At 43.2% G+C, this 24,660-nt stretch overlaps 2 protein-coding genes across 2 annotated transcripts in view; both read right to left on the minus strand.

Moving 5' to 3' along the window:
- Window positions 1-14,893, minus strand: part of LOC308380681 (taste receptor type 1 member 1-like) — a gene marked incomplete at both ends in the record, with an annotated part of 36,549 nt that extends 21,656 nt beyond the window's left edge. The window contains 6 exons of the mRNA XM_080858087.1: window positions 10,415-11,338; window positions 11,550-11,670; window positions 12,039-12,257; window positions 12,418-13,149; window positions 13,909-14,206; window positions 14,712-14,893. Of these exons, the coding sequence (XP_080714213.1) occupies window positions 10,415-11,338; window positions 11,550-11,670; window positions 12,039-12,257; window positions 12,418-13,149; window positions 13,909-14,206; window positions 14,712-14,893 (2,476 nt within the window). The remainder of the gene's footprint in view (window positions 1-10,414; window positions 11,339-11,549; window positions 11,671-12,038; window positions 12,258-12,417; window positions 13,150-13,908; window positions 14,207-14,711) is intronic.
- Window positions 14,894-17,125: 2,232 nt separating this feature from the next.
- LOC308380692 (taste receptor type 1 member 1-like) lies at window positions 17,126-21,796 on the minus strand (the record flags this gene model as incomplete). The annotated part of the gene is made up of 7 exons (XM_080858098.1): window positions 17,126-18,057; window positions 18,468-18,588; window positions 19,048-19,260; window positions 19,498-19,877; window positions 20,154-20,226; window positions 20,860-21,157; window positions 21,417-21,796. The coding sequence occupies 7 exons, from the start codon at window positions 21,794-21,796 to the stop codon at window positions 17,126-17,128; spliced, it is 2,397 nt and encodes a 798-aa protein (XP_080714224.1).
- Window positions 21,797-24,660: the final 2,864 nt, after the last annotated feature.

Genomic DNA, 24,660 nt, shown 5'->3' on the forward strand with positions numbered 1-24,660 from the left:
TGTGAACAGCATGGACAGTCGTTTATGAAATGACAGACTCTACCACTTGGACAGTTAAAGTTATTCAGTGTGATTGGTGTGCTGTCTAGTTGTGAGATCCTTCAGTTATCTATCCATGTATTTCCATGCTGGCCTTTATTCTTTTACCCCACTGGCTCTCTTTCTCCATTCTGCAGCCTGTATGTTTGCCCTATGTGTGCCTGTTAACTGCCCTATGTGTGCCTGTTAACTGCCCTATGTGTGCCTGTTAACTGCCCTATGTGTGCCTGTTAACTGCCCTATGTGTGCCTGTTAACTGCCCTATGTGTGCCTGTTAACTGCCCTATGTGTGCCTGTTAACTGCCCTATGTGTGCCTGTTAACTGCCCTATGTGTGCCTGTTAACTGCCCTATGTGTGCCTGTTAACTGCCCTATGTGTGCCTGTTAACTGCCCTATGTGTGTCTGTTAACTGCCCTATGTGTGTCTGTTAACTGCCCTATGTGTGCCAATATGTAGTCTGGCTTCAGTATTGGCGTGATTCTCTGCATTATTTATCAGTCTCTTCTGTTCTGCCTCCCCGAAACACAATATCCATACATAGAGGGGTTATGGCCGATTCATCCTGTTGGCTAGATAAGCACACCATTTTTTTCAAGCTCTTTTTGGTGGCGTGTGAGACAATGTCTGATGTCAACGGCGCCACATAAATAAGTAAAACTGAGTTGAATGTAGAGGGAATGTCCTGTGCTGAACAATAGAATAGGCAGCTGCTGAGTTTGGGTACAGATGTGGCTTTGATTTTTGCTAGTCTTGGCTGCTGTGTGGCGCAGCTTTTTGGCTTTGTTGTTTCTCACAGTGGAGAAACAAAGGACAATGAGGACATGTCTACTCTGGTAGTGAAGCGTGTGCCCCCTGGCAGATGCTTCTGTCCATCTCACGCTCTCCTCCCCACAGAACACTTCACTGCTGTGGACAGTAGACCAGAGAGAACGCTCATTATGACACCATGCTTCTGTAACCACGCCAACGGCTCCCTGCTGTGGTGTCAGCGGGCGGAGCAGTCCTGTGTTCTACCACAGCAGAGCGGGTTTACAGGGGCAAAAAAGCGGCTCTCTGTTGATTAAGAGCAGAGGTGAAACGCTGGAACGCTGAGCTCTCAGAGAGGATGGATGCTTCTATTAAAGGGCCATTAACTCACCATCCACTTCAAAGACAGCAACAAATACTCCTGTGATGTCTAAAAGAAAAATGTCCAAATATAGATAAAACGTTTTTTTTTTTTTTTTTTAAACAAGACGATCGTTTGCGGTTTGAAAAAGATCTTTGAGAGTTGTTCCTTAATGGGTCCTCAGCGTTGGTGTAAAATGTGATATGCACATTTGGTGATGTGGCGGATTGGAAGTCTTTTTTTTGGAAGAAAATCAGAAACGTCTTTGCTTTTTATTAAGCACGGTTATTTTAACTGGAGTTGTTGGAAGGTTCAATTCCCTCAAGGGTTGCCTGTCTGATTTATGATCAGAGCAAAATGAAATTAATTCCAACCCATGCGGTGCATTCTCAAGGTGTACAGTTCAGATTTCTTCAAGAACTTATTACAAAGATTGGTAAAATATCCAAATACCAAATTGCCTCAATACCTTCATCGAAATTGCTAGAATGTGTTACAATTGACATAAGTCCCCTATGTCACAAAGTGTTAAAATTGTAATGACTCTATTAGTCTGGGATTTTTAGATCACAGTGTCCTCTGAGAATTTAAATGAGTAAAATGGCCTCGGAGTACGATAATTAACCAGTGTAACAGTGCAAGATGCTTGAGTTAATTAATGTGTTCAGTGTGTCTGCATTGTATCATGTAATTAAAGCTTTCCACCCCTGCATATAAACTGTGATTTCCATCTCACTAAAAGCCCTTCTTCAGCATGTGTAGGTGTGCACACAGTCAGGATGTTTATTCTCAGGCTCTCAGGTCAGAGCTGAACAGAAAATGAGCTCCTCAGGAAGGATGTGTTTTTTTTTTACGGAAACTGATTCTCTCTCAGTGGTCAGTGATGCTGTGATGCTGAGCTTTGCCACTGGTCTACTCCTTAAGCCTGAGTTAGTGATGCTGGCTGTGTGGTGAGAGGAATTGATCCTATTGCCTGTAGCTACCTGAATGCGAGAGACTGAGAGAGATAAATTAAGAGATGGCTGATAGGGTCAGGTCCTTTGGCCTAGGGGCACTCCTCTTTTCTCAGCCTGTTCAGTTGTACAACAAAAGCCTCCACATCCTCCCTCTTCGGAGCCTGTGAGAGATCTCTTTCCTCTTGTGAAGTCCTGAGGGTTAAGGCAAGCATAGCTGAGTGAGAATGTGTTTAAAACTTGATCGGCATGTAAAGGCTTTTTGACCCGAAACTAATTCCAATGTGGCTAAAGCATTAGTCCATTTCTGTAGTTTTTATTTCCATTTACTTATTTAACTGGGGTTTTCATTCAAAGCTGTTTAAAGCTAGACGCACATTTCCCATATGTACGGAATGCTCTATGAGGATCAACTTTATAGGTTGCATTGCTAGTGCCTTGCTCAACCAAATAAGTATTTCTAAATACTAAGATGACGGCAGCACACTCGATGCCCGGGAGGTCAAGGCATGACCTTGTTGCCTTGGCGACACACTGTGACAATCAAACTGCAGGCACACAGTTTAGAATACAGAGTAAAGTACCCATGTCAAGCATGCCGAGGCTCATCTCCACTGATGTGTGTTTCTGTGTGTGTATGTTTGTGTGTGTGTGTGTTTGAGTGTGTGTGTGTGTGTGTGTGTGTATGTGTGTGTGTGCGTGCGTGTGTGTGTGCGTGTGTGTGTGCGTGTGTGTGTGTGTGTGTGTGTGTGTGTGTGTGTGTGTGTATGTGTGTGTGTGTGTGTGTGTGCGTGCGTGTGTGTGTGCGTGTGTGTGTGTGTGTATGTGTGTGTGCTGGTGTCTGTGTATGCCTGTCTGTGTATGCCTGTCTGTGTGTGTGTTTGTATCTCTCTGTAGGTGTGTGTACCTGTCTTATGTGTGTGTGTGTGTGTATCACAGAGGAATTGAAGGCAGTCAGGTGGAGCACTGAGTCTATATTTGCCCAGTCAGACACTAGCGCCTCATTAGCGTGGCTACAGAGAGGCGCTAGTGTGCTCCCAGCGCCAGGCTTCAGCACGGCCTAAATACAGAGCCTAATGAGCCGACCAGCTCCTCTGCCTCTCCGGGCTCCCCGGCTGTCGGCTCGCATTCCCTCTTCAAATGAGGTCGGCAGCCATGTTTACGCCTCGTGTTTGTGTTCTCCGAAACAAATGTTATTCAGGAAAAGTGTTTTTTTTTTTTTTTTTTTATCCAGCGGAGGCGGTATCATGCAGGAGTGAAGCGGAGCGTGTGATTAAACTGCGTATAATTGGTCTTTTCAACGAAATGCAATAAATCACTGCACTTGAGTTTGACTTGGCAGTAATGTATTGAATTGTATTGCAAGTTATTGTAGTGACAGTAATCCCATGGAGAATGAGATGAGTGTGTGTGTGTGTGTGTGTGTGTGTGTGTGTGTGGGGGGGTGTGTGTGTGTGTGTGTGTGTGGAGAGAGGAGCTCAGTCACATGAGGTAAGCGCATTCAGGGGGAAATTAGAAAACTGAACTTGCATGAAAAATCTACATACTCACACAATAGCTCATACACTCTTAAAAGGGAGTTCAAATATGCGCCATTGGAAGGTGCTGCAAAGTGATAACATTTATTTGAGTTTCAGGAGCACAAGGCACCTTTTGTGATTCAACACTGTGACATACACTGAAATACCCATGTCATAAACATGCCATAGCAGATTTCTGTCATTACACTGAAATACCCGTGTCATAAAGATGACACAGCAGAACTCTGATATAAACATGACACAGCAGACCTCTGACGTTACACTGAAATACCCATGTCATAAACATGACACAGCAGAACTCTGACATTACACTGAAATACCCATGTCAAAAACATGACATAGCAGACCTATGACATCTTCTATGACATCTTCTATGACATGTTTATGACATGGTGATCTTACGACAGACATGCCAAGTGTCACTACACCAGGGCCAGACTGTGAAGAAGTCTCAGTCCACCTCTGCAATCGCTCACACACACACACCCACACACAGACACCCACACGCACACCCACACACACACACACACACACACACACACACACACACACACACACACACACACACACACATGAAAGGACTAGAGTCAGGGTCTGCTGTGTTGAGACTTGGGGTGGGTTAGGTTTAGTGCCAAGAGCCTGGGCCAACAGATCAATCCAGCTCCAGTGGATGGCTTTTACAGAAGTAAACCCCAGCATCCTGAACAAGCAAAATGATTTACAAGATAAGCAAGAAGGGGGGGGGGAAGCTCAGTGAATTAGAGCCAGGATGCAATGACGTTTAGAGCTGATTGAAAGTGTTTTTTTGGATAGCAACATGATTTGTGAAAGCATTTCAACAACCTCATCTTTTTTTCGGCCGGTATCTGTTCAGTCAGAACTATTATTGCCATGGTCTTGGAACCATCCCCATCTCCATCCAGACATCAACCCAAGATAAACTCTCACATTCAGTACACACAAACAAAAAACACAACCAAATATAAAGGTAAATTTCCCACAAACAAACACACACACATACATACAGCAAGAGAGAGTAAGACAGAGTGAGAGAGAGAGAGAGTGAGAGAGAGAGGGAGAGAGTGAGAGATAGAGTGAGTGAGAGAGAGAGAGTGAGAAAGTGAGAAAAAGAGAGAGAGACAGGGAGAGACAAAGAGGGAGAAAGAGAGAGTGAAAGAGAGATAGAGAGAGGGAGAGACAGAGAGTGAGAGAGAAAGAGAGAGAGAGAGAGAGGGAGAAAAAGGGGGAGCTAGTGAGAGAGAGAGACAGACAGAGAGAGAGAGTGTGAGAGAAAGAAAACAGAGAAAGGGAGAGAAAGAGACAGATGGAGGAGAGAGAAAGAGAGTGAGAGAGAAAGAGAGAGAGAGAGAGAGAGAGAGAGGGAGAGAAAGAGAAAGAGGGGGGAGAGAGAGAGAGACATGTCCCCATACCTCTCACTTGCATTACATATAAGGGCACACATACTAAAAGCAGGGCACTTTGTTAACTGAAGGGTGAAACATACTTTGTCATTTCCATTGAGACATGAAAATGTATGGAGCCGCATGCTGCCGAGGCCTCAAGCTCGCGGCGCCGTATGATTCATTTATATATGATTAGTTACGCTATATGATTCATTGATATCGCATTTGTCTCAAGCAAATGTACACTCTTCTCCAGAATGCATAAAAACAACAAGATTGGCTCCCCTATTAAATTGCCAAATTGGAATAGAGTAAAGGGGGTCCAGGTAGATGCCAAGCAAGGTAGATGCCAGGTCCAGCGCCATCCTGTCAGGCTGATCTAAAGGCCACAGCAGAAACCTAGCAGTCCCTGTGTCTAGTCCCCTCTGTGCCTCCTCCATAACCGCGTGAAATAAGATTCATTATGGCTACGGCATCTTTGGTTTTGGTCTGTATCCAGTGCATTTAATTTGATCCTCTTAGTCGGAAAGTGGAAAATGTAAATTTGGAGTGACCGGAGCGATTCTTCCTGTGCCTACTGCCAGAGAGGGCAGCTCAGCTTATATTAATCAGAGAGACTGGAGCTCATATAATCAGTTCACGCTCTGATTTGATACTACAGAGGTGGGGAGGGGGGGGGGTATCTGATCTGATAAATACAGTCAGACAGTCATGCCGGCAGCAGCTTCCTTCCCACTCCGCTATCACAGATGCTCGTTTATGCTGCGCTAAACAACAATTCAGTTACAGTAAACAGAGTCTGATTAACTGTGTTGAAACATTAGGAAACAGCATTGCAGTGAAAGTGTAGGAAAGGCAACTTGCACATTTATTGTAAAAGATATGAATAGAGCTGAGCCCATCACTCTAACACATGGCCTAGTGTACTATATGGTTTACACATACATGCATTTCTCAATACATGAGGTAGAGGTGGATCTGAGAGAGGGAGAGGGAGAGAGAGGAAATGTGAGAGGAAGAAAGAGAGAGAGAGAGAGGAAGCAAGAGGAGGAGAGAGGGAGAGAGATAGAGAGGAAGAGAGAGAGAGAGAGAGAAAGATAAAGAGAGGACAATTTCTGTAATATGTGTAAGTAGGTAGGTTGGTGTCTGTAATATGTGCACATGTGTAAGTAGGTAGGTTGGTGTCTGTAATATGTGCACATGTTTAAGTAGGTAGGTTGGTTGGTGTCTGTAATATGTGCACATGTGTAAGTAGGTAGGTTGGTGTCTGTAATATGTGCACATGTGTAAGTAGGTAGGTTGGTGTCTGTCATACGTGCACATTTGTAAGTAGGTAGGTTGGTGTCTGTAATATGTGCACATGTGTAAGTAGGTAGGTTGGTGTCTGTAATATGTGCACATGTGTAAGTAGGTAGGTTGGTGTCTGTCATATGTGCACATTTGTAAGTAGGTAGGTGTTTGAGTTGATCTGCTAAGCAGAAGACAGCAGACACATGCTCCTGGAACCTCTGCTGCTCAGCAACACGTCACTCACAGAGAGGAAGAAAACATTTGAATCCCAATACATTTCATCATGTATTCTATTTGTTATCTTAAATCTTTATGCACTCTATCCCCGTTTTTATGTTTTATATATGAAAGGTGCGACACAAATAACGTTTTATTACCATAGTATTATTATTATTATTATTATTATTTTTTATTTTTTATCACTGTCCAGCTCTCCCTTCCATATTACTCATTTCTAGGCATGAGTCACACTCAACCCTTCACAGGGCCTCCTTGTTGAACTGTGGTTCTGCTCAAGGGTGATTCCTGGGTTTTTTCTTGCCCCAGTCACCTAAGTGCTGGCTCTAGGGGCTTCAGGGTCTGGGCTCTGTGCAGCGCCTAGAAACAAGGGCTCACACATGTTACAAGCACACCCTCATTAGTGTTACAGGCGGCAGCAGTGTGTTCGACAGTAAAGGTTGTGAACTCCTTACCTTCAGCCCAGCAGGAAATGAGGTGATGGATCGTTTGAGGAAAAACAAAAACGCAAGACTTGGGTGTGTTTCTGCAAAGCTGATAACATGCACAAAACACACACACACACACAACATACAGTATGTTTGCGTACCTGCACAACCCTGTAGGCAACTTCTGTGTATGATGAAAAAAACAACACTGCAGCAGTTTGCCTCTTAGTGACGGTGTATGATTCAGGTCTTATGAAGAACACACCTGATAAACACACCTGTCCTTTCCACCTGCCACCCAGGATATGAACCAGGTGAGTCCAGGTGCATTGCTAAAGTTGATGATGATTTTTTTTTCTGGTGGGGGGGCTAGACCCCTCCTCCAGTAATAGCTTAGCCCCCCTAACCACAAGCTTTCACAGCACAACGTTGGCAACTACACTTTATCACCAAAACACACCAGTTACTATTCTAACATGCTTTTACCAGTGGCAGCTGGAATGTTGGTGCAGTTTGCACGCCTTTTAGTTGGTTAGCTCGCTAGTATTGGACTGGAGGTCCTTACTGTTGCTTCTATAGCCTACTAAAGATGAACAGATAACTGAGTATCTACCACTGGCTTGTGTAGCAATGGTTTCATCTACTTTTATGCAGATGGCCTCACTTAATGGATGACTGGACATTGGAATTTACTTTCGCACCATCTTTTTAAATTGCCCATTAATGGCCTGCTTGGTGCCAAAACCTTTGCCCACGTCAAACTGTTAAAGAATGATGAGACCAGGTCCTTTGCCAAATGCGTTATATCTGACACACACACACACACGCACACACATTCAGCTGTGTGTGTTTGACCGTGTGTATTAGTAAATCAAAGACGCTGTGGTTTCACCTGGCATGTGACATACGAGCAGGAAGACAGAAGGGGAAAAGTGTCGATGACCTTAGATAACCTCTGTCTCCCTGAGCTCAAGGTTAACATCTCAGCGCTTGACATCCTGTACAGCCTGAACTCTAAGATGATTTGGTCCCACGTCAAACCAATCAACTACACTTAGGGGAAGAAAGAGGATCGGGTGGTCAGAGACAGCGTCTGTTGCCTTGTCTGGTGTTAGAGCCCCCTCTTGTGGAGAGATTTTTCTCTACTTTGCGTCTATTGAATAGCGTCTTCTGAGGCCAAGATCAGCATGAAACTAGAAAATGCATTTCCTGAAGGAAATACCAGTGCATGAAATGCAAAAGTTAGGAAAGGAAGAAGAAAAGAAAGAAGAGTGAAAGAAGGAAAGAAGAAAGGAAAGAAGAGTGGAAGAAGGAAAGAAGAAAGGATAGAAGAGTGAAGAGAGGATGAAGGAAAGAAGAGTGAAAGAAGGAAAGAAGAAAAGAAAGAAGAGTGAAGAAAGGAAAGAAGAGTGAAAGAAGGAAAGAAGAAAGGAGAGTGAAGAAAGGAAAGAAAAGTGAAAGAAGGAAAGAAGAGTGGAAGAAGGAAAGATGAGTGGAAGAAGGAAAGAAGAGTGAAAGAGAAAGAGAGTGAAAATATTGAAAAAAGGAGATAAAAATGGAGTGAAGAAGAAAGATTGAGTGTGAGAGAAAGTAGACTGAGAGGGATAGAGAGAAAGATGGAGAGATGGAGAGAAAAAAAGTAGAGAATGGAAGGTGTCTTAATGTTCCTAGTTACAGTTAAATTGAGAGGGACAGAGAAGAGGTTCCTTAAATTTGGCGCAGCTGTCAGTGAAGCACAGGTGCAAGCCAGTTTAAAGACCCTATTATGATGTCATAATGGCCCAATGTAAGTCAATGGGAAAATTTCGATTCGTTTTTATTTAATATCTTAAAAAGTATAAAGTTTAGAAAAGTGAAAAATACATAGCATAAGTGTCCTTTACAAGACCTACGCGACAAAGTTTGAATGAAGTTTCTACGTTAAGCGGTTCGGGCTGAATTAATCGCAGAAAAAGGTAAGAAGAAGAAGAAGAAGAAGAAGAAGAAGAAAATGCCTAGGAATAACAATACAGGGCATTTCATGCACTGTAATTATCCTGGGTGTTCATTTTAGGACATCGTCAGATTTCAGTCTCAAATGTCATTCTCAGTCAAAACGGCGTCAGGTCTCAGAAAAACCTCTGTCATCCTCACACAAAACGGAGTCAATCATCATTGTCACACTGCACTGACTGAGAATGACATTTGAGACTGACGTTGTCCTAAAATGAACACCGTACCTGGGGCAGGTTGTCAGTCAGAGTGATGTTGTTACCTGTCTTTATGTATGGATTTGATTGGACTAGATGGAATATACTTTATAAATATCAAATGGGATATTCATTGTCATAAGTTTGGCTTGATATGCACACAGGTACAGAATGTGTGAGGTACAGAACAAAAGCAGAAAATATAAAAAATGAACAGAACTTGACCTATGAAGGATGAGGTATATATATTTGTAGCTAATATATTTGAGACACACCACATCCCTACTTGCTGTGCAAATCCAAACACCAGGTGTCAACAGTAGCGTGCAGTCAACACTGCACAACACAGTGACCTCCCTAATTTACCTGTTTGTAAAGCATGTGGATACACTCCGCCCTTACCGAAGACTACCTCTGGCAGGATGCATGATGTTACAGGAGCACTCAGATTACCTCTGAGAGATATCATGAGGACCTGTTGATCTGAATGGATCAGCAGGATTGAGAACCACACAATTATGGGTCACACAAAGCACAGTTGGGACCCCACAGTGAATCCACACACTTTATTGTTACTCTATTGTAATTGTTTATTGTCACTCATATCATTCATCAATATATGGAAATATCACCACTAGTGACACTACTAGCACCGCTGGTTGACGTGTGCATCACCTTCAACCCCAGTCCCAGTCCCAGCTGTGTAAGGACAGAGCTCCCAAGACTGTCTGGCCAAGTTCTGGACCAAACCTAGCCCAGATCTGGTTCTGGGTGTGGCCCATATCTGGTTCTGATTTTGGACTGGTTTTGGACCCAGATCCTACCCAGCCAGCAGCAGTCTGAGCTGCCTCCTGTATGCAAAGGCACGCTGAAATCACTGAGGCGTTAACTTCCAGTTTTACATAACTATTTGCATCAGGCACAGCGGTGTAACATATTTACAAAACTATTATTGCAGACTTCAAAACATGGCTGTCGAGATATTCCTTTATATAAATGTGCTTACGAAGAACATGAAATGTGTTTCAAGTAAGCAAGAATATAATATTATGACATGCAGAACTAAATGTCTAAGACTTTTAAAATGATGCACCACTGAAAACTGATTTGATATTCTCACAAGTAATCCACGACATTTCAATAATAAATATATAGTATTAAGATATAATACTTATAATATATATAGTATATCTTACTATGCCCCCTACACAAATCTACATTCTACTAATAGTTTGTGTGTAGCTCTGAATCGCAGCTTGGAAATACTCCTGTGTGTTCCTCAGAGGCTGAAAGACAATGATGAAGGACTTTGGGATGAAGTAGCTGAACATGATGCCGTACAAACTGCTCAGCTCAACCACAGCCTTGACAAACTGTACGTACTTGCTTCGTGAAATGACGTCAACTGTGACGTAAATGGCCCAGCTCATATGGCACAGCAGGATGCTGAAAGTGATGGCTTTGGCCTCGTTGTAGTTCTTGGGCAGGTCAGTTCCCATGTAGGAGAACAGGAAGCAGAGGGCACTGAGAATACACATGAAGAATAGAGAGAAAAATGCAGGGATTGTGCTTTTCGAAAAGCAGGATAGAACCACCTGGTCTTTGAAGGAAGTTGTGTCTCTCACTGGTATGGCGCGACCGGCTGCCATCCAGATGCCGCAGAACAAGAGCTGGAGAAGCGACACCCCAGCCACCACCAGCCACTGACCACTGTACTTTACCCACAATGCATGTGCTTTGGGCAGGTGGGCTGCCATCTTGAAGACGCCAATGATCTGGAAGGAGCGGACGGTCAGGCAGGAGAGGCACACGGTGTAGAAGTAGATGTAGGCCGTGTTTCTGAGCGCACAGCTAAGAGCTGACGGCTCGCCGAAGTGGAAGCAGACGCTGGCGGCAGAACCAGCCAGGCAGCCCAGCATCAGGAAGCACATACTGCCCCCTGCTGACCGCACTACAGGTGTGGAGCGGTGTAACGCAAACAGCACGGCCACCGCTAGAGACAGGGCCATGAGGGAGGATGCGGAGACCAAGGTGACAATAGAAAAGACATCGGAGAAGGGGAGGTATTCCACAGAACGTTTCTCGCAGGTGGTGCTTCCAGCTTCAGACCACTCAAACTCTTCACAGGCCAGGCAGGAGTACAGGTCCGCTAGAGGAAGGTGGGAACAGTCAGTCATTTTCATCTTATCTTAGCCTTCAACTTGTTCATCTGATCATTACTTTCATTCACTACAGTCAAAACAAGAGTGGGCAACATTCCGGCAACTGAGGTAATATCCAAAGAATTAAGACAATTAGCATGTGCTAAACTGTATCATTGAGTCCCCCCCCCCCCGATGGTGTTAGAGTGGGTGATTTACCTGAGTGGTTGGTGTAGTGGTCAGTGGAGCACTGCACACACGAGAAACAACACTCATGCTGACCATCCTGCTGCCTCACATGCCCTGGCTGACACTCAACAGAGCAGTTGGAGAACGGCACCTTCAAAACAAAACACATTCAATTAACACACAAGAATGCACACACACTCGCACAAACACACACACAAACACACACAGGCAGGCAGGCAGGCAGGCAGGCAGGCAGGCAGGCAGGCAGGCAGGCAGGCAGGCAGGCACGCACGCACACACACACACAGACACAGACACACACACACACACACACACACACACACACACACACAGACAGAGCAGTATGTTACGTGCAGACTTGAGTGGACAGTAGGGCAACCTCTATCAGCCTGCAAGCAGCACAAACTGAGTCACATGATGTTCCAAAGTTATAGCATTGGGGGAAATGACACAACACCCAATGACTGAAATGGAGTCATACTAAGCAATTAGGCTCACCAAGCCATCGCCATGCCAGTGGATCTGCATGTCATCAATAGTGAGGTTCACCGACGGATGGTTGTCATATGTGCCAATCGGACGGAACTTCACTAGACCGCTGTGGGTGGTGTCCCAAAGGATGACAGAGTAATGTGCGGGCGGGTCTCCGTTCTCGTCAAAGGACACATAGAGTTGGCTCAGGGGGAACACGGGCAAGCGCTTGATCTCTTGAAGAATCTAGAATCAGAATGGAGAAGGACAGGACACAACATGTCAGTGGCAGTTTTTGAGTTCTTTCCAGTTTCCCCCAAAATGTTTCATAAAGGACTTCCATCATAAGAGGCATAGTAGCCACTGCAAATGCTTCTCCACATGGGAGACAGGGCAAGGTAGTTACCATGTAGGGGTAGACTGTGCGGCTGGTGTTGCACCCTGAGTTGTTGCACTGTAGAGCGTTGTGCAGGGCCATCGCCATGGTGTACACAGCTGAGTAGACAGAGAAGGAGTAGGCTGTGCTTTCACTGATGATGTCCTCAGGGCTTAGTGAAGAACATGTCTCACAGTCCTGATTGCAAACGCCACTGTCTGAAAGGCCAGCTCCGGCCGGGCCTCCCGTTCTCGACTGATGGATGAAGTCGGTGAAGCCAGGGAGAGCGCTGACCCTCGGCGTCACTCCGATGACGGTGCCGATGGTCTCGATGCCCGGCAGTTTGGTCAGGGGCTGGTACATGGACCAGGCTTCACCAGCGATCCAGACTTTCACTCCGAGTTTGTGTCGTATTGCCGCAGCGATGACCTCTTCAGCCTTCAGCTCACCAAGGAAGAGGATAATGACGTTAACGTGGAGCATGTCTATTTTTTCAAATATTAGTTTTAGCTGGGACGTGTCAGACAGAAGCTCGTTGTACGCCAAACAGATGCCCGTGCTTTGAATCAGTTTATAAAACAGCTGAAAGCCATCCAGGCTGTAAGCAGATTCGGAGCCGATGAATGCCACCCAGTTCCAGCCAAAGTGCTTTAGGATGTGAATGATGAGTTGAATCTGATCTTTGTTACTTGGTACGGTCCTGATGAACGAAGGATAAACCACTTTGTCACTGAGAGCGCTACTGGAGGCTCCATAGTTCACCTTTTATCAGAGAAAATAAAAAGAATGTTAAGACATTACATAATTAATATTGCTTTTGTAAAATAATTCTATAGTCAACCAATTAACATTTCAACACAAAGTTATTGATTTAAAAATGTTTATTTCGCCATTGTTTCTCCGCAACAAAAAATAGTTCCATTGTCAACGTCTTGGTTTGGAAGTATAAGAACTTTGAATTAACGGTTATCATCAACGCACTATAGAATGTTTCATCACGGAGTGATTTATTATTAGCTGTGAAAAGTCCAAGTTGGGTTGTTCTGGGATAATCCAACTCATGGAACGTCTCTCGTCCAATCAGAAACAGCTAAATAAAGCAATAGAACCCAATTGTTTTATAATATTTCTCAAAACTAAAAACCAAACACGAAAATGTCTGACTTCAAGTAGACTTCTGCCTCTCGGTATTTGAGGTAACGAAAGTGCACAGATTAGTTGAGACAGGAAACACCTTTAACCTGGAAAAGTCTCCCTATATGACATAGCCTGTGTGCACTGAAGGACTGAGCTATTGCTTGGAGTGAGTTAAAGCAGTCAAAAGACTGACACTTTACCATTGGCACGAGGTCCATCACGAAGAGAGATTAGAGAGAGAAAGAGAGAGGGAGAGGGAGAGAGAAAAAGAGAGAGAGAGAGAGGACGAGGGAGAGTGAGAGGGACAAGTCTCCCTCTAGACTGTGTGCACTGAAGGAGTGAGCTTTTGTTTGGAGTGAGTTAAAACAGTCGAAAGACCTTTACCATTGGCACGAGGTCCGCCATGAAGAGTGGAGCGAGGGTTATACTCTGAGAGCTAGACAATGGTCCAGTGACTCCTATGACTTTAGGCAGGTGATGGTAGTAGTCATCCTTGGCATTGACGGAGGCATTGTGGGAGAGGAACTGGAGACTGGATGGGAAGTTTAGAGTGCTGGAGCAGTGATCAAACAGCTGGTAACCAAGGGTTACGTTAGGCAGGAGGGTGGTGGAGTTGTTGATCTCCTCAACGGCAAATCTCATCACCTGGAGCAATTGATAGCCTGTCAGGAAGAAGGGCTTTCTGTCATGACAGCAAGATAGATAGATGGATTGATATATAGATAAAAGGAGAGAGGGAGGGAAGGAGAGAGAGAAAAAAGGGATTAGGTTACATTACATGAGGCGTTTTTGGCTTTGTGATAAATCACTGTCACTAAGTTTTCTATTCTGCTTATGTTTACTAGTTTTATTTTATTTTTATTTTATTATTATAGTTTGTTTCTATTATGTATGCACTGAGATTCTTTTGAATGAAGAGTGCGTTACAAATAAAATGCATTATTATTAATTTGTTTTATGACAATATCTACATATCCCCTTAGATGAATTCATTAAGCAGACATTTATCTTATCCAAAGCCACTTACAGTGGAGTACAGAGATACATGGTCATCAGTATGCAAGCTGCCTAGGGGTCAAACCCAAAACCTTGCACCTCTAAGCATCTTTGCTCTACCAGTCGATGTACATGGATACATCTCAACTTCCCAGAGGTTTTAAGTGAGAACGTGAACTTAAAGTACTCACTCATCGCACTTGACAGCGACAGGCCTTCTTTGTCGGCTGGAGTCCGGTGTGTAGTGCACAGGGAAGAGCCCACCAATCAGGTAGTCCCCATCGAGGTTGAATTTGGATGCTTGGCAAGAGCATTCCCAGAAATGAGGACTATGAAGACAGACGAAGAACATGCAGAAGACAGCCAGCTGCATCGTCCCGATGCTTCCAATGAATGAAATGGAAACGGAGATGGAGATGGAGATGGAAAGACTCACAGCAGATTCACAGACAACTCGCGTGTGTGCCCGGCTTTAGATACGCCGCCATTTGCATTTTGACGCATCATTGAACTTTCTTTGATGCACAGTTTGGGTTGCAGCCTTTGCATACTTCAGCTGGCAGCCAGACAAAATGATGTAATTGATCATGTTTTTCAATCCTGTTTTAATCAGTTTGGCAGATCCTTTTATCCCAGGTGCCTCACAAAGGGAAGCCCAGAGCAATCAATTAACAGAAAAAAGCATAGCAGTTGGTGTGGGGGGGGGGGGTATTTACCACCTCATGTGTTTCTATAGTGTTACAGTGAAACACAAGAATCAGAATTCAGAATCAGAATTAGAATCAGAACTGTTCCAAGACTTTAATTCCCTGCCCTTTTTTCAACACAAGAGGGACAACTGTGGTTTCAGTGAGGCCCGCTGCCTAAAGCAGCTATACGTTTATAAGTTTAGAAATGAAATCAGATCGAATGATGCATTATTATTTTCTGTGTATTTATGGCAAGCTATGATTTGCAAACATGCAGACCTACTGCACATCGGCACCCAGCACAGAGGATATTGTTAAAGACTGTAGAGAATGACCTCTGACCCCTAATAGTAAATTAAGCGGCACATCAATATGAGTCACAATCTTTGACATGTGTGCTAAAATCAGTTACACCAATCAGAGTTACACCATTTCTACCATCAACCTCACCCTCCCTGCATTGAGATTAATGAAAGAAGTCAGTACGTGGGACAAGAAGACCACACATTACATGTCAAGGAAGGATGTCTGATGTGTTTTTGTCTGGGTGATATTAAAATAGGCTTTCCTTGTTTTGCAAATGTCACATGTCAAACAGATATGAACCATTCATTTCCATATTATGCTCAATATTTTAGACCGCTTAATTTGTTTCAGATTTTCATCCACACCCAAAAAAAAAAATCATTCACTCCATCTGTTGAAAGAATTCGAATTGTACATCCATTTAAATGCATTTATTAACACTTTGGAGACACAAATGGCAAGACAACCAAAACATGCTTGACAAGAAAAGGAGTTTTTACACAGCCTCTACTACAGTACAGCCTACAGCCTCTATATACTGTATATATATATATATATATATACTGTATATATATATCCATATGTATATTTATATGATCAAATATAAAGGATCAAAGTGACCTGTGAACAGAAAAAGCTTTATACAAGTGGAAAAGACAAGATATTATATAGGCCCAAATACAATGTACATGAGGCTAATTGAAATAATGATATTACACTGTACACCAGCCAAAAACATATAAACTCAAGATGTTAGTAGAGCTCCACTCCAAAAGAGGCAGAATTTGATGGAGGAAACTGCTTCTTCACAGACAGTGTAGTTATTCTCTGTATGCATAAATAACTGCTGGACTCACTGTTGGTTTGAAATAAAGTCTACACCTGAACCCCTTACATTCAACTAATAGTTTGTATTTGTGAAATACTCCTGTGTGTTCTTCAGAGGCTGAAAGACAATGATGAAGGCCTTTGGGATGAAGTATCTGAACATAATGCCATACAAACTATTCAGCTCATCCACAGCCTTGACAAACAGTGTGTATTTTCTTCATGACATGACGTTAGCTGTGACAAAAATGGCCCAGCTCAGATAACAGCAGGGTGTTGAAAGTTACATTTGTTTCAAATAAGAAAGAATATCAGAATCCAGAATCAGGTTTTATTGGCCAAGTAAGTGGTCAATAACCACTGCATTAGAAAGTTTGGCAGTATGATTTAATTGTTAAAGGGAAAACTGTTAAAATTCTCAGGTTAAATGTTTCAAGGGAAAAACTCCACAAGTGAAAATGCACCTGACCTCAACCAAAGTAGGTTTAATTAGACAGAGGTTTTTGCTAAATATTATTTATTTATTTTGCAGAAGGGTTGCCAACTCTCATGCCATTGGGGTGAGACACAGGCTGTTATGTCCTGTCCCACACTAGCAGGACATTTTTTTTATTGACTTCAATGCATCTCACGTCAAAAATACATCTGTTTTGATCAATCTTTGTTTTGGTCACCAATCTCACACAAAGTCAGCCTTGACAGTTGACAACTCTGCAGCAAAAAGTACAAGCAATTTGAAATGAGCCATTTTGCCTATTTAGAATATGCACAGATCAAATTAACTACATTCTACTAATAGTTTGTGTGTAACTCTGAATCGCAGCTTGGAAATACTCCTGTGTGTTCTTCAGAGGCTGAAAGACAATGATGAAGGCCTTTGGGATGAAGTAGCTTAACATGATGCCATACAAACAGCTCAGCTCAGACACAATCTTGACCACCTGTACGTACTTGCTATGGGACGTCATGTATGCTGTGATGTAGGAGGCCCAGCACAGATAGTACAACACCATACTAAAAGCAATGGCTTTGGCCTCGTTGTAGTTCTTGGGCAGGTCAGTTCCCATGTAGGAGAAACAGAAACAGAGGCCACTGAGGATCCACATGAGTCCATTAGCGATGGAAGCCCCGGTCACATCACTTACAAGACAGAGCAGTACGACCTGATGCTTGGAGTATGTGACTTCCACTGGCACTGGAGGGCTAGTGGCCATATAGATAATACAGAGCAGGAGCTGGAGGAGAGAGATGGCCGCCACCACCAGCCACTGACCACTGTACTTTACCCACAATGCATGCACTTTGGGGAAGTGGGCGGCCATCTTGAAGATGCAGATGATCTGGAAGGAGCGGACAAACAGGCAGGACAAGCAAACGGTGTAGAAGAAGACGTATAGCAAGTTCCTAGCGACGCAGCAGAAAGATGACGGCTTGCCGAAGTAGAAGAAGACGCCGATGGGGGAAACAGCCAGGCAGCCCAGCATCAGGAAGCACATACTGCCCCCTGCTGACCGCACTACAGGCGTGCAGCGGTGAAACGCAAACAGCACCGCCAGCGCCAGAGACAGGGCCATGAGGGAGATTGCAAGGACCATGAGAACAATGGAGTAACCATCGGAGAAATGAAGGTATTCCACGGAACGTTTCTGGCACAACGTAGTCCCGGCCCCTGCCCACTCATACTTGCCACACGTCAGACAGGAGGTCAGGTTAGCTAGGGGAAGGAATGAAACAGGAGGTAACAGCTTATGAGTGTAGTTTTACATGAGGTTTACTGTATTTTCCCGACTTATAACCGCATAAACCAACACAATATTTTATAAACATATTTTTAAGTACAGTATTTGTTGTCTATTATTATTATTATTGGCACTAAACGCTCAAGTCAAATTGTTCATTGATATCCTGGTCCTGCAGTATTTCATTCTTTCATTTTAGCTTTGCTGCTGTTAAACTGCTGCTGCTATAACTGTAACAAAACAAATAATTTAACTGTAGCATAAATAGAAGGGAGGAGAGAAGGAGTGGAGTCCGGGGGAAAATCATGATCCTCGATACTGAAAGCAGATCTCCACAACTGGCTCTGTTTTTTTTTTTGGAGGGATAGATTTGTCTCTAGCCTACCTGAGTGGTTGGTGTAGTGGTCAGTGGAGCACTGCACACACGAGAAACAACACTCATGCTGACCATCCTGCTGCCTCACATGTCCTGGCTGGCACTCAACAGAGCAGTTGGAGAACGGCACCTTCAAAACAAAACATATAAAATAAAATAAAATAAAATAAAATAAAATAAAATAAAATAAAATAAAATAAAATAAAATAAAATAAAATAAAATAAAATAAAATAAAATAAAATTCCATTTGATTCATATAGTGCCACATTGACATGCCAACATTGTCTCAAGGTGCTTTACAGAGCCCTGGGCCTACGTCCCCGAAGCAAGCACAGTGGCGATAGGGGCAATGGAATGCTCCCTGTTAATAAGAAAAAAAACTTAAAGGGCATTGCACCACCACCACCACCACCATCATCAATAATCTTAATCTCCCCCGACATTGAAAACAAGCCTCACATCTTGCACCAGCAACAAATATATGTGGGACACTCCCTCAGCATGAGACCACAGGACCACAACAGAAGGCAATTCTGATTTTCATTTAAACAATCCTCAAAAGTGGAGATCAACTTGAATTATACCCACCGTTCCATTTGCATGCCAGTGAAGCAGTTTGTCGTCAATAGTCAGGTTCGTCACAGGATAGTTACTGTATGTGCCAATCTGCCGAATCGTTGCAGGGTGATGGTTGGTGTCCAAGAACACGATAGAGTAACGTGCTGGTGGGTCCAAATTCTTGTCAAAAGATATGAAGAACTGATTGAAGGGGAACAGCAAGCGTTTTATCTTTTCAAGGACCTGGAATGAGAGCAGAAAAAACAGCATGCCTGATTAAACAGCTTTGATGATCACTGGTGGAGATCCACAAATATAGTATCTTTACTAGTCTATATAAGAGTTCTGCTTTAGTGTTTCAAAATAGCCACATAGTCCACAGACACACACCAGACAAATGCTGCCTGTGTTTTAGGGATTGTTTGGGTAGAACTCTTCATAAGATGTAGGCTAAATGTATCCAAATATGAGACGTCTTACCATGTAGGGGTAGACAGTGCGACTCTTATCACACCCTGAGTTGTTGCACTGTAGAGCGTTGTGCAGGGCCATGGCCATGGTGTACACAGCTGAGTAAATGGGGAAGGAGTAGGTGGGGTTTTCATTGATGATGTCCTCTGGCCTGACTGAGGAACAGTTATCACAATCCTGATTGCAGTAGCCTTCAGTTGTGTGGACAGAATCATTTCTGTGTTGCGACTGATAAATGAACTCATTAAAGCCAGGTAGATGAGCAACTGTAAGCGTCACGCCAATGACGGTGCCAACTGTCTTTAGTCCCTGGACTTTGGGTAGCAATTTGTTCATATCCCAGGCATCACTGGCGATCCAGACTTTATTGTGGAAGTTGAGTCGTATAGCTGAGGTGATAATGTTCACGGCAAAAAGTGGTTCAGTGAAAAGGATAACGACTTTAATTTTCCGCCTATCTATATTTTCAAACATTGTGTTTAACTGTGATGTGTCATGCGACAGTAGCGTTTGGTAAGCCAAACAGATGCCAGTGTTTTGAATCAGTTTATAAAACAGTTGTAAGCCGTCCTGGCTGTAAGCAGACTCAGAGCCAATGAAAGCCACCCAGTTCCAGCCAAAATGCTTGATGATGCGAATGAAAAGTTCGATCTGATCTTTGTTACTTGGCACGGTCCTCACGAAGGAAGGATACACCAGTTTATCACTGAGGATGGAACTGCCAGCTCCAAAACTGACCTGCACAGGAAACAAACAGTGATGGAACATCAATTGACATCAGTCGTGGGTCAGTATTACACAACCTTCAGAGTTAGGTCTAAGACTACTTCATGCTCAAAAGGAACATTCTAGGCCTATTCCCACTGAAACGTGGGGCAGTTTTCAAAGTCAAGGAAACTTTTTCCGGGAACGTCAAATTTCAATCTGCATTAACCGTGAAGCAACTAGCCCTTTTCTGTGTTTTTTTTTCCAAAACAGTTCTGCTCTTTCACCAGGTAAGTACTTTTCCATGTTCCCAGATCTGCTAGGTGAGACTTATACCAATGGTGAGAAATTAATTTAAAAATAATGAAAAGAAATTAATTGAAAAAGGACTCCAGCTAAGCACCTTTGGTCACCTTTGCAGTATGCCACCAAGTTTAGATTAGTTGAGACAGGAAACACCTTTAACCTGGAAAAGTCTCCCTTCATGACATAGCCTGTGTGCACTGAAGGACTGAGTCCATCATGAAGAGAGATTAGAGAGAGAAAAGGAGAGAGAGAGAAAAAGAGAGAGAGAGAGGGACAAGTCTCCCTCTATGATATAGCCCTGTGTGCACTGAAGGACTGAGCTATTGTTTGTTTTGAGTTAAAACAGTAAAAACACTTTACCATTGGCACAAGGTCCATCATCAGCAGTGGAGCTAGGGTTATACTCTCATGGCTGTTGAAGGCACCAATAAGACCTATAACTTTGGGAAGGTAATTGTAGTAGACCTGTCTGGGTTTAACAGAGCCATTGGTCGAGAGGAACTGGAGGACGGCAGGGAAACCGTGAGCATCTGAGCAGTGATGAGAGAGATGGTAACCAAGGGTGACATTAGGCAGGAGGACGGTGGAGTTGTTGATCTCCTCGACCGCAAACCTCATCACTTGGAGCCAATGACGGCCTGTTAGGAGCAATGGCATTCTGCCAAAAGAGGAGAGACAGTTAAAGGAAGTGTAAAAATGTATTTGCCATGAGTCAGTAATTATTTACAGATCAATATGATCTACTATAATGTTTTGATGCGAGAAGGTAACGTTCATTGAATTTATGTTTTAGGGGAATGGTTGAGGCAAAGGGAGAAGTACGTAAGTCTTTATGTACATGTTGAATTCAACATTCAGTTGACACAAACAATTTACAGATATTTTAAGGCACGGAACATGAACTTCAAAGTACTCACTCAAGACATTTCACAGCTTCAGGTCTTCTTTTCTTAACTGGGTCTGGTGTGTAGTGCACAGGGGAGAGCCCTCCAATCAGGTAGTCCCCATCAAGGTTGAATTCGGATGCTTGGCAGGAGCATTCCCAGAAATGAGCACTATGAAGACAGACGAAGAACATGCAGAAGACAGCCAGCTGCATCGTCCCGATGCTTCCAATGAACGAGATGGAGATGGAGATGGAAAGACCCACAGCAGACTCAGAGCAATTCAGAAGAGAAACAGAAGAGTAAGGAGCGCCAGCTGCATCGTGCCCATGCTTCCACTGGGTAACTGCGTCTGGACCAGCGAACTCCAGGTGATTCAGGTTTGCGTCCGCCTGGCATTTCCCTGAATTCATTTGCATTCAACAGTTTAATGCATCATTAAATGGCTACCAAATACATCAGCCAGCTAAATACACCAGCCAGACAGAAGCTTTTGCATACGTCAGTCGGCAGTGAAAAACACATCTAAAAACATTCCCGTGTTCAAACACCTGAGGCTGATGAGGAGCGTAAAATAAGAAATTAAGAGCTCATCTCTGCTGTAGATGGTCTGGTAACATTATGTATTCGATTCAGTTGAAGACAAGAGCCAACCTTATGAAATAATGCACTGTAAATATCTGTAAGATTCCTCTTGTATTCAAGAAATAATGCCATGTTCTGCATAATTATTACATATTAAACCATAACACACAATTACCGATACGGATTACAACCCGAGGATCTGTAGTCTGGGTTTAAAACATGTGGATTGGTGACTGGCATATTCATATTGTGTCCTGTGTTTGGCTGAAATGGCCTGAAATGCCCTTTCCTGTTTTGCATAGCACCACCAAATAAAACACTCTTTCCTCTTTGGTGCCCACTATGCAAAATGCTGCTGTGGTTGTTGTTACTATTATAATTTGCCTAATAACCGAAGCATTTTTGTTGTCATCTGACTGGTTTGAATGTTTGGTCAAAGTTAGCTTCACAGTAGAGACAATATTAGTACTATTACGACTCACGAAGAAAAACATGAAGTTATTCACGTTCATACACACTGTTCTATTATATGACAGCTACTATAAGCTGCCACTTCTTAATATAATGTGTACTAGTTATTGCGTGCTTATTTGATTGTGTATTGTGATATATGCACGCCTAACTCACTATGATACGCAATGAAGAAAGTTTTTGAAGTTTCAATCAACATTACCCTCTCAATAATGTAACCTATATGCAGATAGTTCAAACAGGACACTTCTGGAAAGGTTTGAAAAGATTTATTGATCTCAGAGACATAGTAGTCTACATTTCAACCTAGGCAAAACTACATTTACATTTAGTCATTTAGCAGACGCCTTGATCCAAAGCAACGTACAAAGTACAGAACAATCAAGCTAAGAGCAATAGAGACCTAGTGTACCAATAAATACTATTTTACATGAGAAATAAAAAAAGTGCAGGAATGTAACTACTGTTAGTGTGAGTTAAGTACTAGTTAGAGGAGATAGCATTAGAGGAAGGGTAAAGAGACGTAGAAAACTAGACCAGCCTCAGGGCACTGACCAATGCTGTTACATGGAAGATATAAAGGAGACCTGCCCCTGTGACAGCAAGAGATACACAACATGAGACAGACCACTGTCATACCACGAGATAACCGTTTTACTTAAAGTAGCAATAAGGAGTTCTGTTACAAAACTAGCAAGCTAACTACCTAAAAGGCATTCAAAAACTTTGCAAACACCACCAAAAGCCCAGTCGACACTGATAGAAGCTTGCCAACACACTAACTGGTGTCTTTTGGCAGTATAGCTGGCAATGTCATGCTGTGATAGCTTTAACTCCCTGTTTGCAAGGTATTCCAGCCCGGTATACAGAACTACATAGGGCATATTTTAGATGGCTACTGGGAAAGACACAGGTGTTTATCTGTCCTTCACATGACCATATGCTATCAAAATGACTTTCAGGATGGTCCCAAAACTAGTTGCCTATAAAACCATTACCTCAAAGTGTCACATTGTTGCATAGTGTTCCTTTAAACAGACCCTGTTGGAAATGAGAGGATTCTCACAGCTAACCACATGAGGGAGTGTGGTCAATAACCACTACATTAGAAAGTTGGTCAGTATGATTTACAGTAACTGTTAAAGGGAAAACTGTTAAAATTCTCAGGTTAAATGTTTAAAGGGAAAAACTCCACAAGTGCAAATGCCCCTGACCTCAACCAAAGTAGGTTTAATTAGACAGAGGTTTTTGCTAAATATTATTTATTTAAGACAGACAGTATTTCAAAGTATTTTGCAGAAGGGTTGCCAACTCTCATGCCTTTGGGGCGAGACACAGGGTGTTATGTCCTGTCCCACACTAGCCGAAAATTCGATTGACTTCAATGCATCTCACGTCAAAAATACTCCTGTTTTGATCAATCTTTGTTTTGGTCACCAATCTCACGCAAAGTCAGCCTTGACAGTTGACAACTCTGCAGCACCTACAAACTACTGTGTATAACAAAAAGTACAGGCAATTTGAAATGAGCCATTTTGCCTATTTAAAATATGCACAGATCAAATGAACTACATTCTACTAATAGTTTGTGTGTAACTCTGAATCGCAGCTTGGAAATACTCCTGTGTGTTCTTCAGAGGCTGAAAGACAATGATGAAGGACTTTGGTATGAAGTAGCTGAACATGATGCCATACAAACTGCTCAGCTCAACCACAATCTTGACCACCTGTGTAGACGTGCTATAGGACAAAAATTCGACTGTGAAAAAAATGGCCCAGCACAGACAAAACAGAAGCATGCTAAAAGTGATGGCTTTGGCCTCGTTGTAGTTCTTGGGCAGGTCAGTTCCCATGTAGGAGAAACAGAAACAGAGGCCACTGAGGATCCACATGAATCCAGTAGTGAGTGTTGCGGGGGTAATTTTACTAACAGCACATCTCAGAATAACTTGGTGTTTGACTGTGGATACGTCCTCTATTGGCACAGGAGGGCTAGTGGCCATCCAGATACTACAGAACAAGAACTGGAGGAGAGAGATGGCCACCACCATCAGCCACTGACCACTGTACTTTACCCACAATGCATGCACTTTGGGGAAGTGGGCGGCCATCTTGAAGATGCAGATGATCTGGAGGGAGCGGACAAACAGGCAGGACAAGCAAACAGTGTAGAATAAGATGTATAGCAAGTCCCTAGCTATGCAACTGAAAGATGACGGCT

Source organism: Sprattus sprattus (genome assembly GCF_963457725.1).
Source record: "Sprattus sprattus genome assembly, chromosome: 2".
Lineage (NCBI taxonomy): Eukaryota > Metazoa > Chordata > Actinopteri > Clupeiformes > Clupeidae > Sprattus > Sprattus sprattus.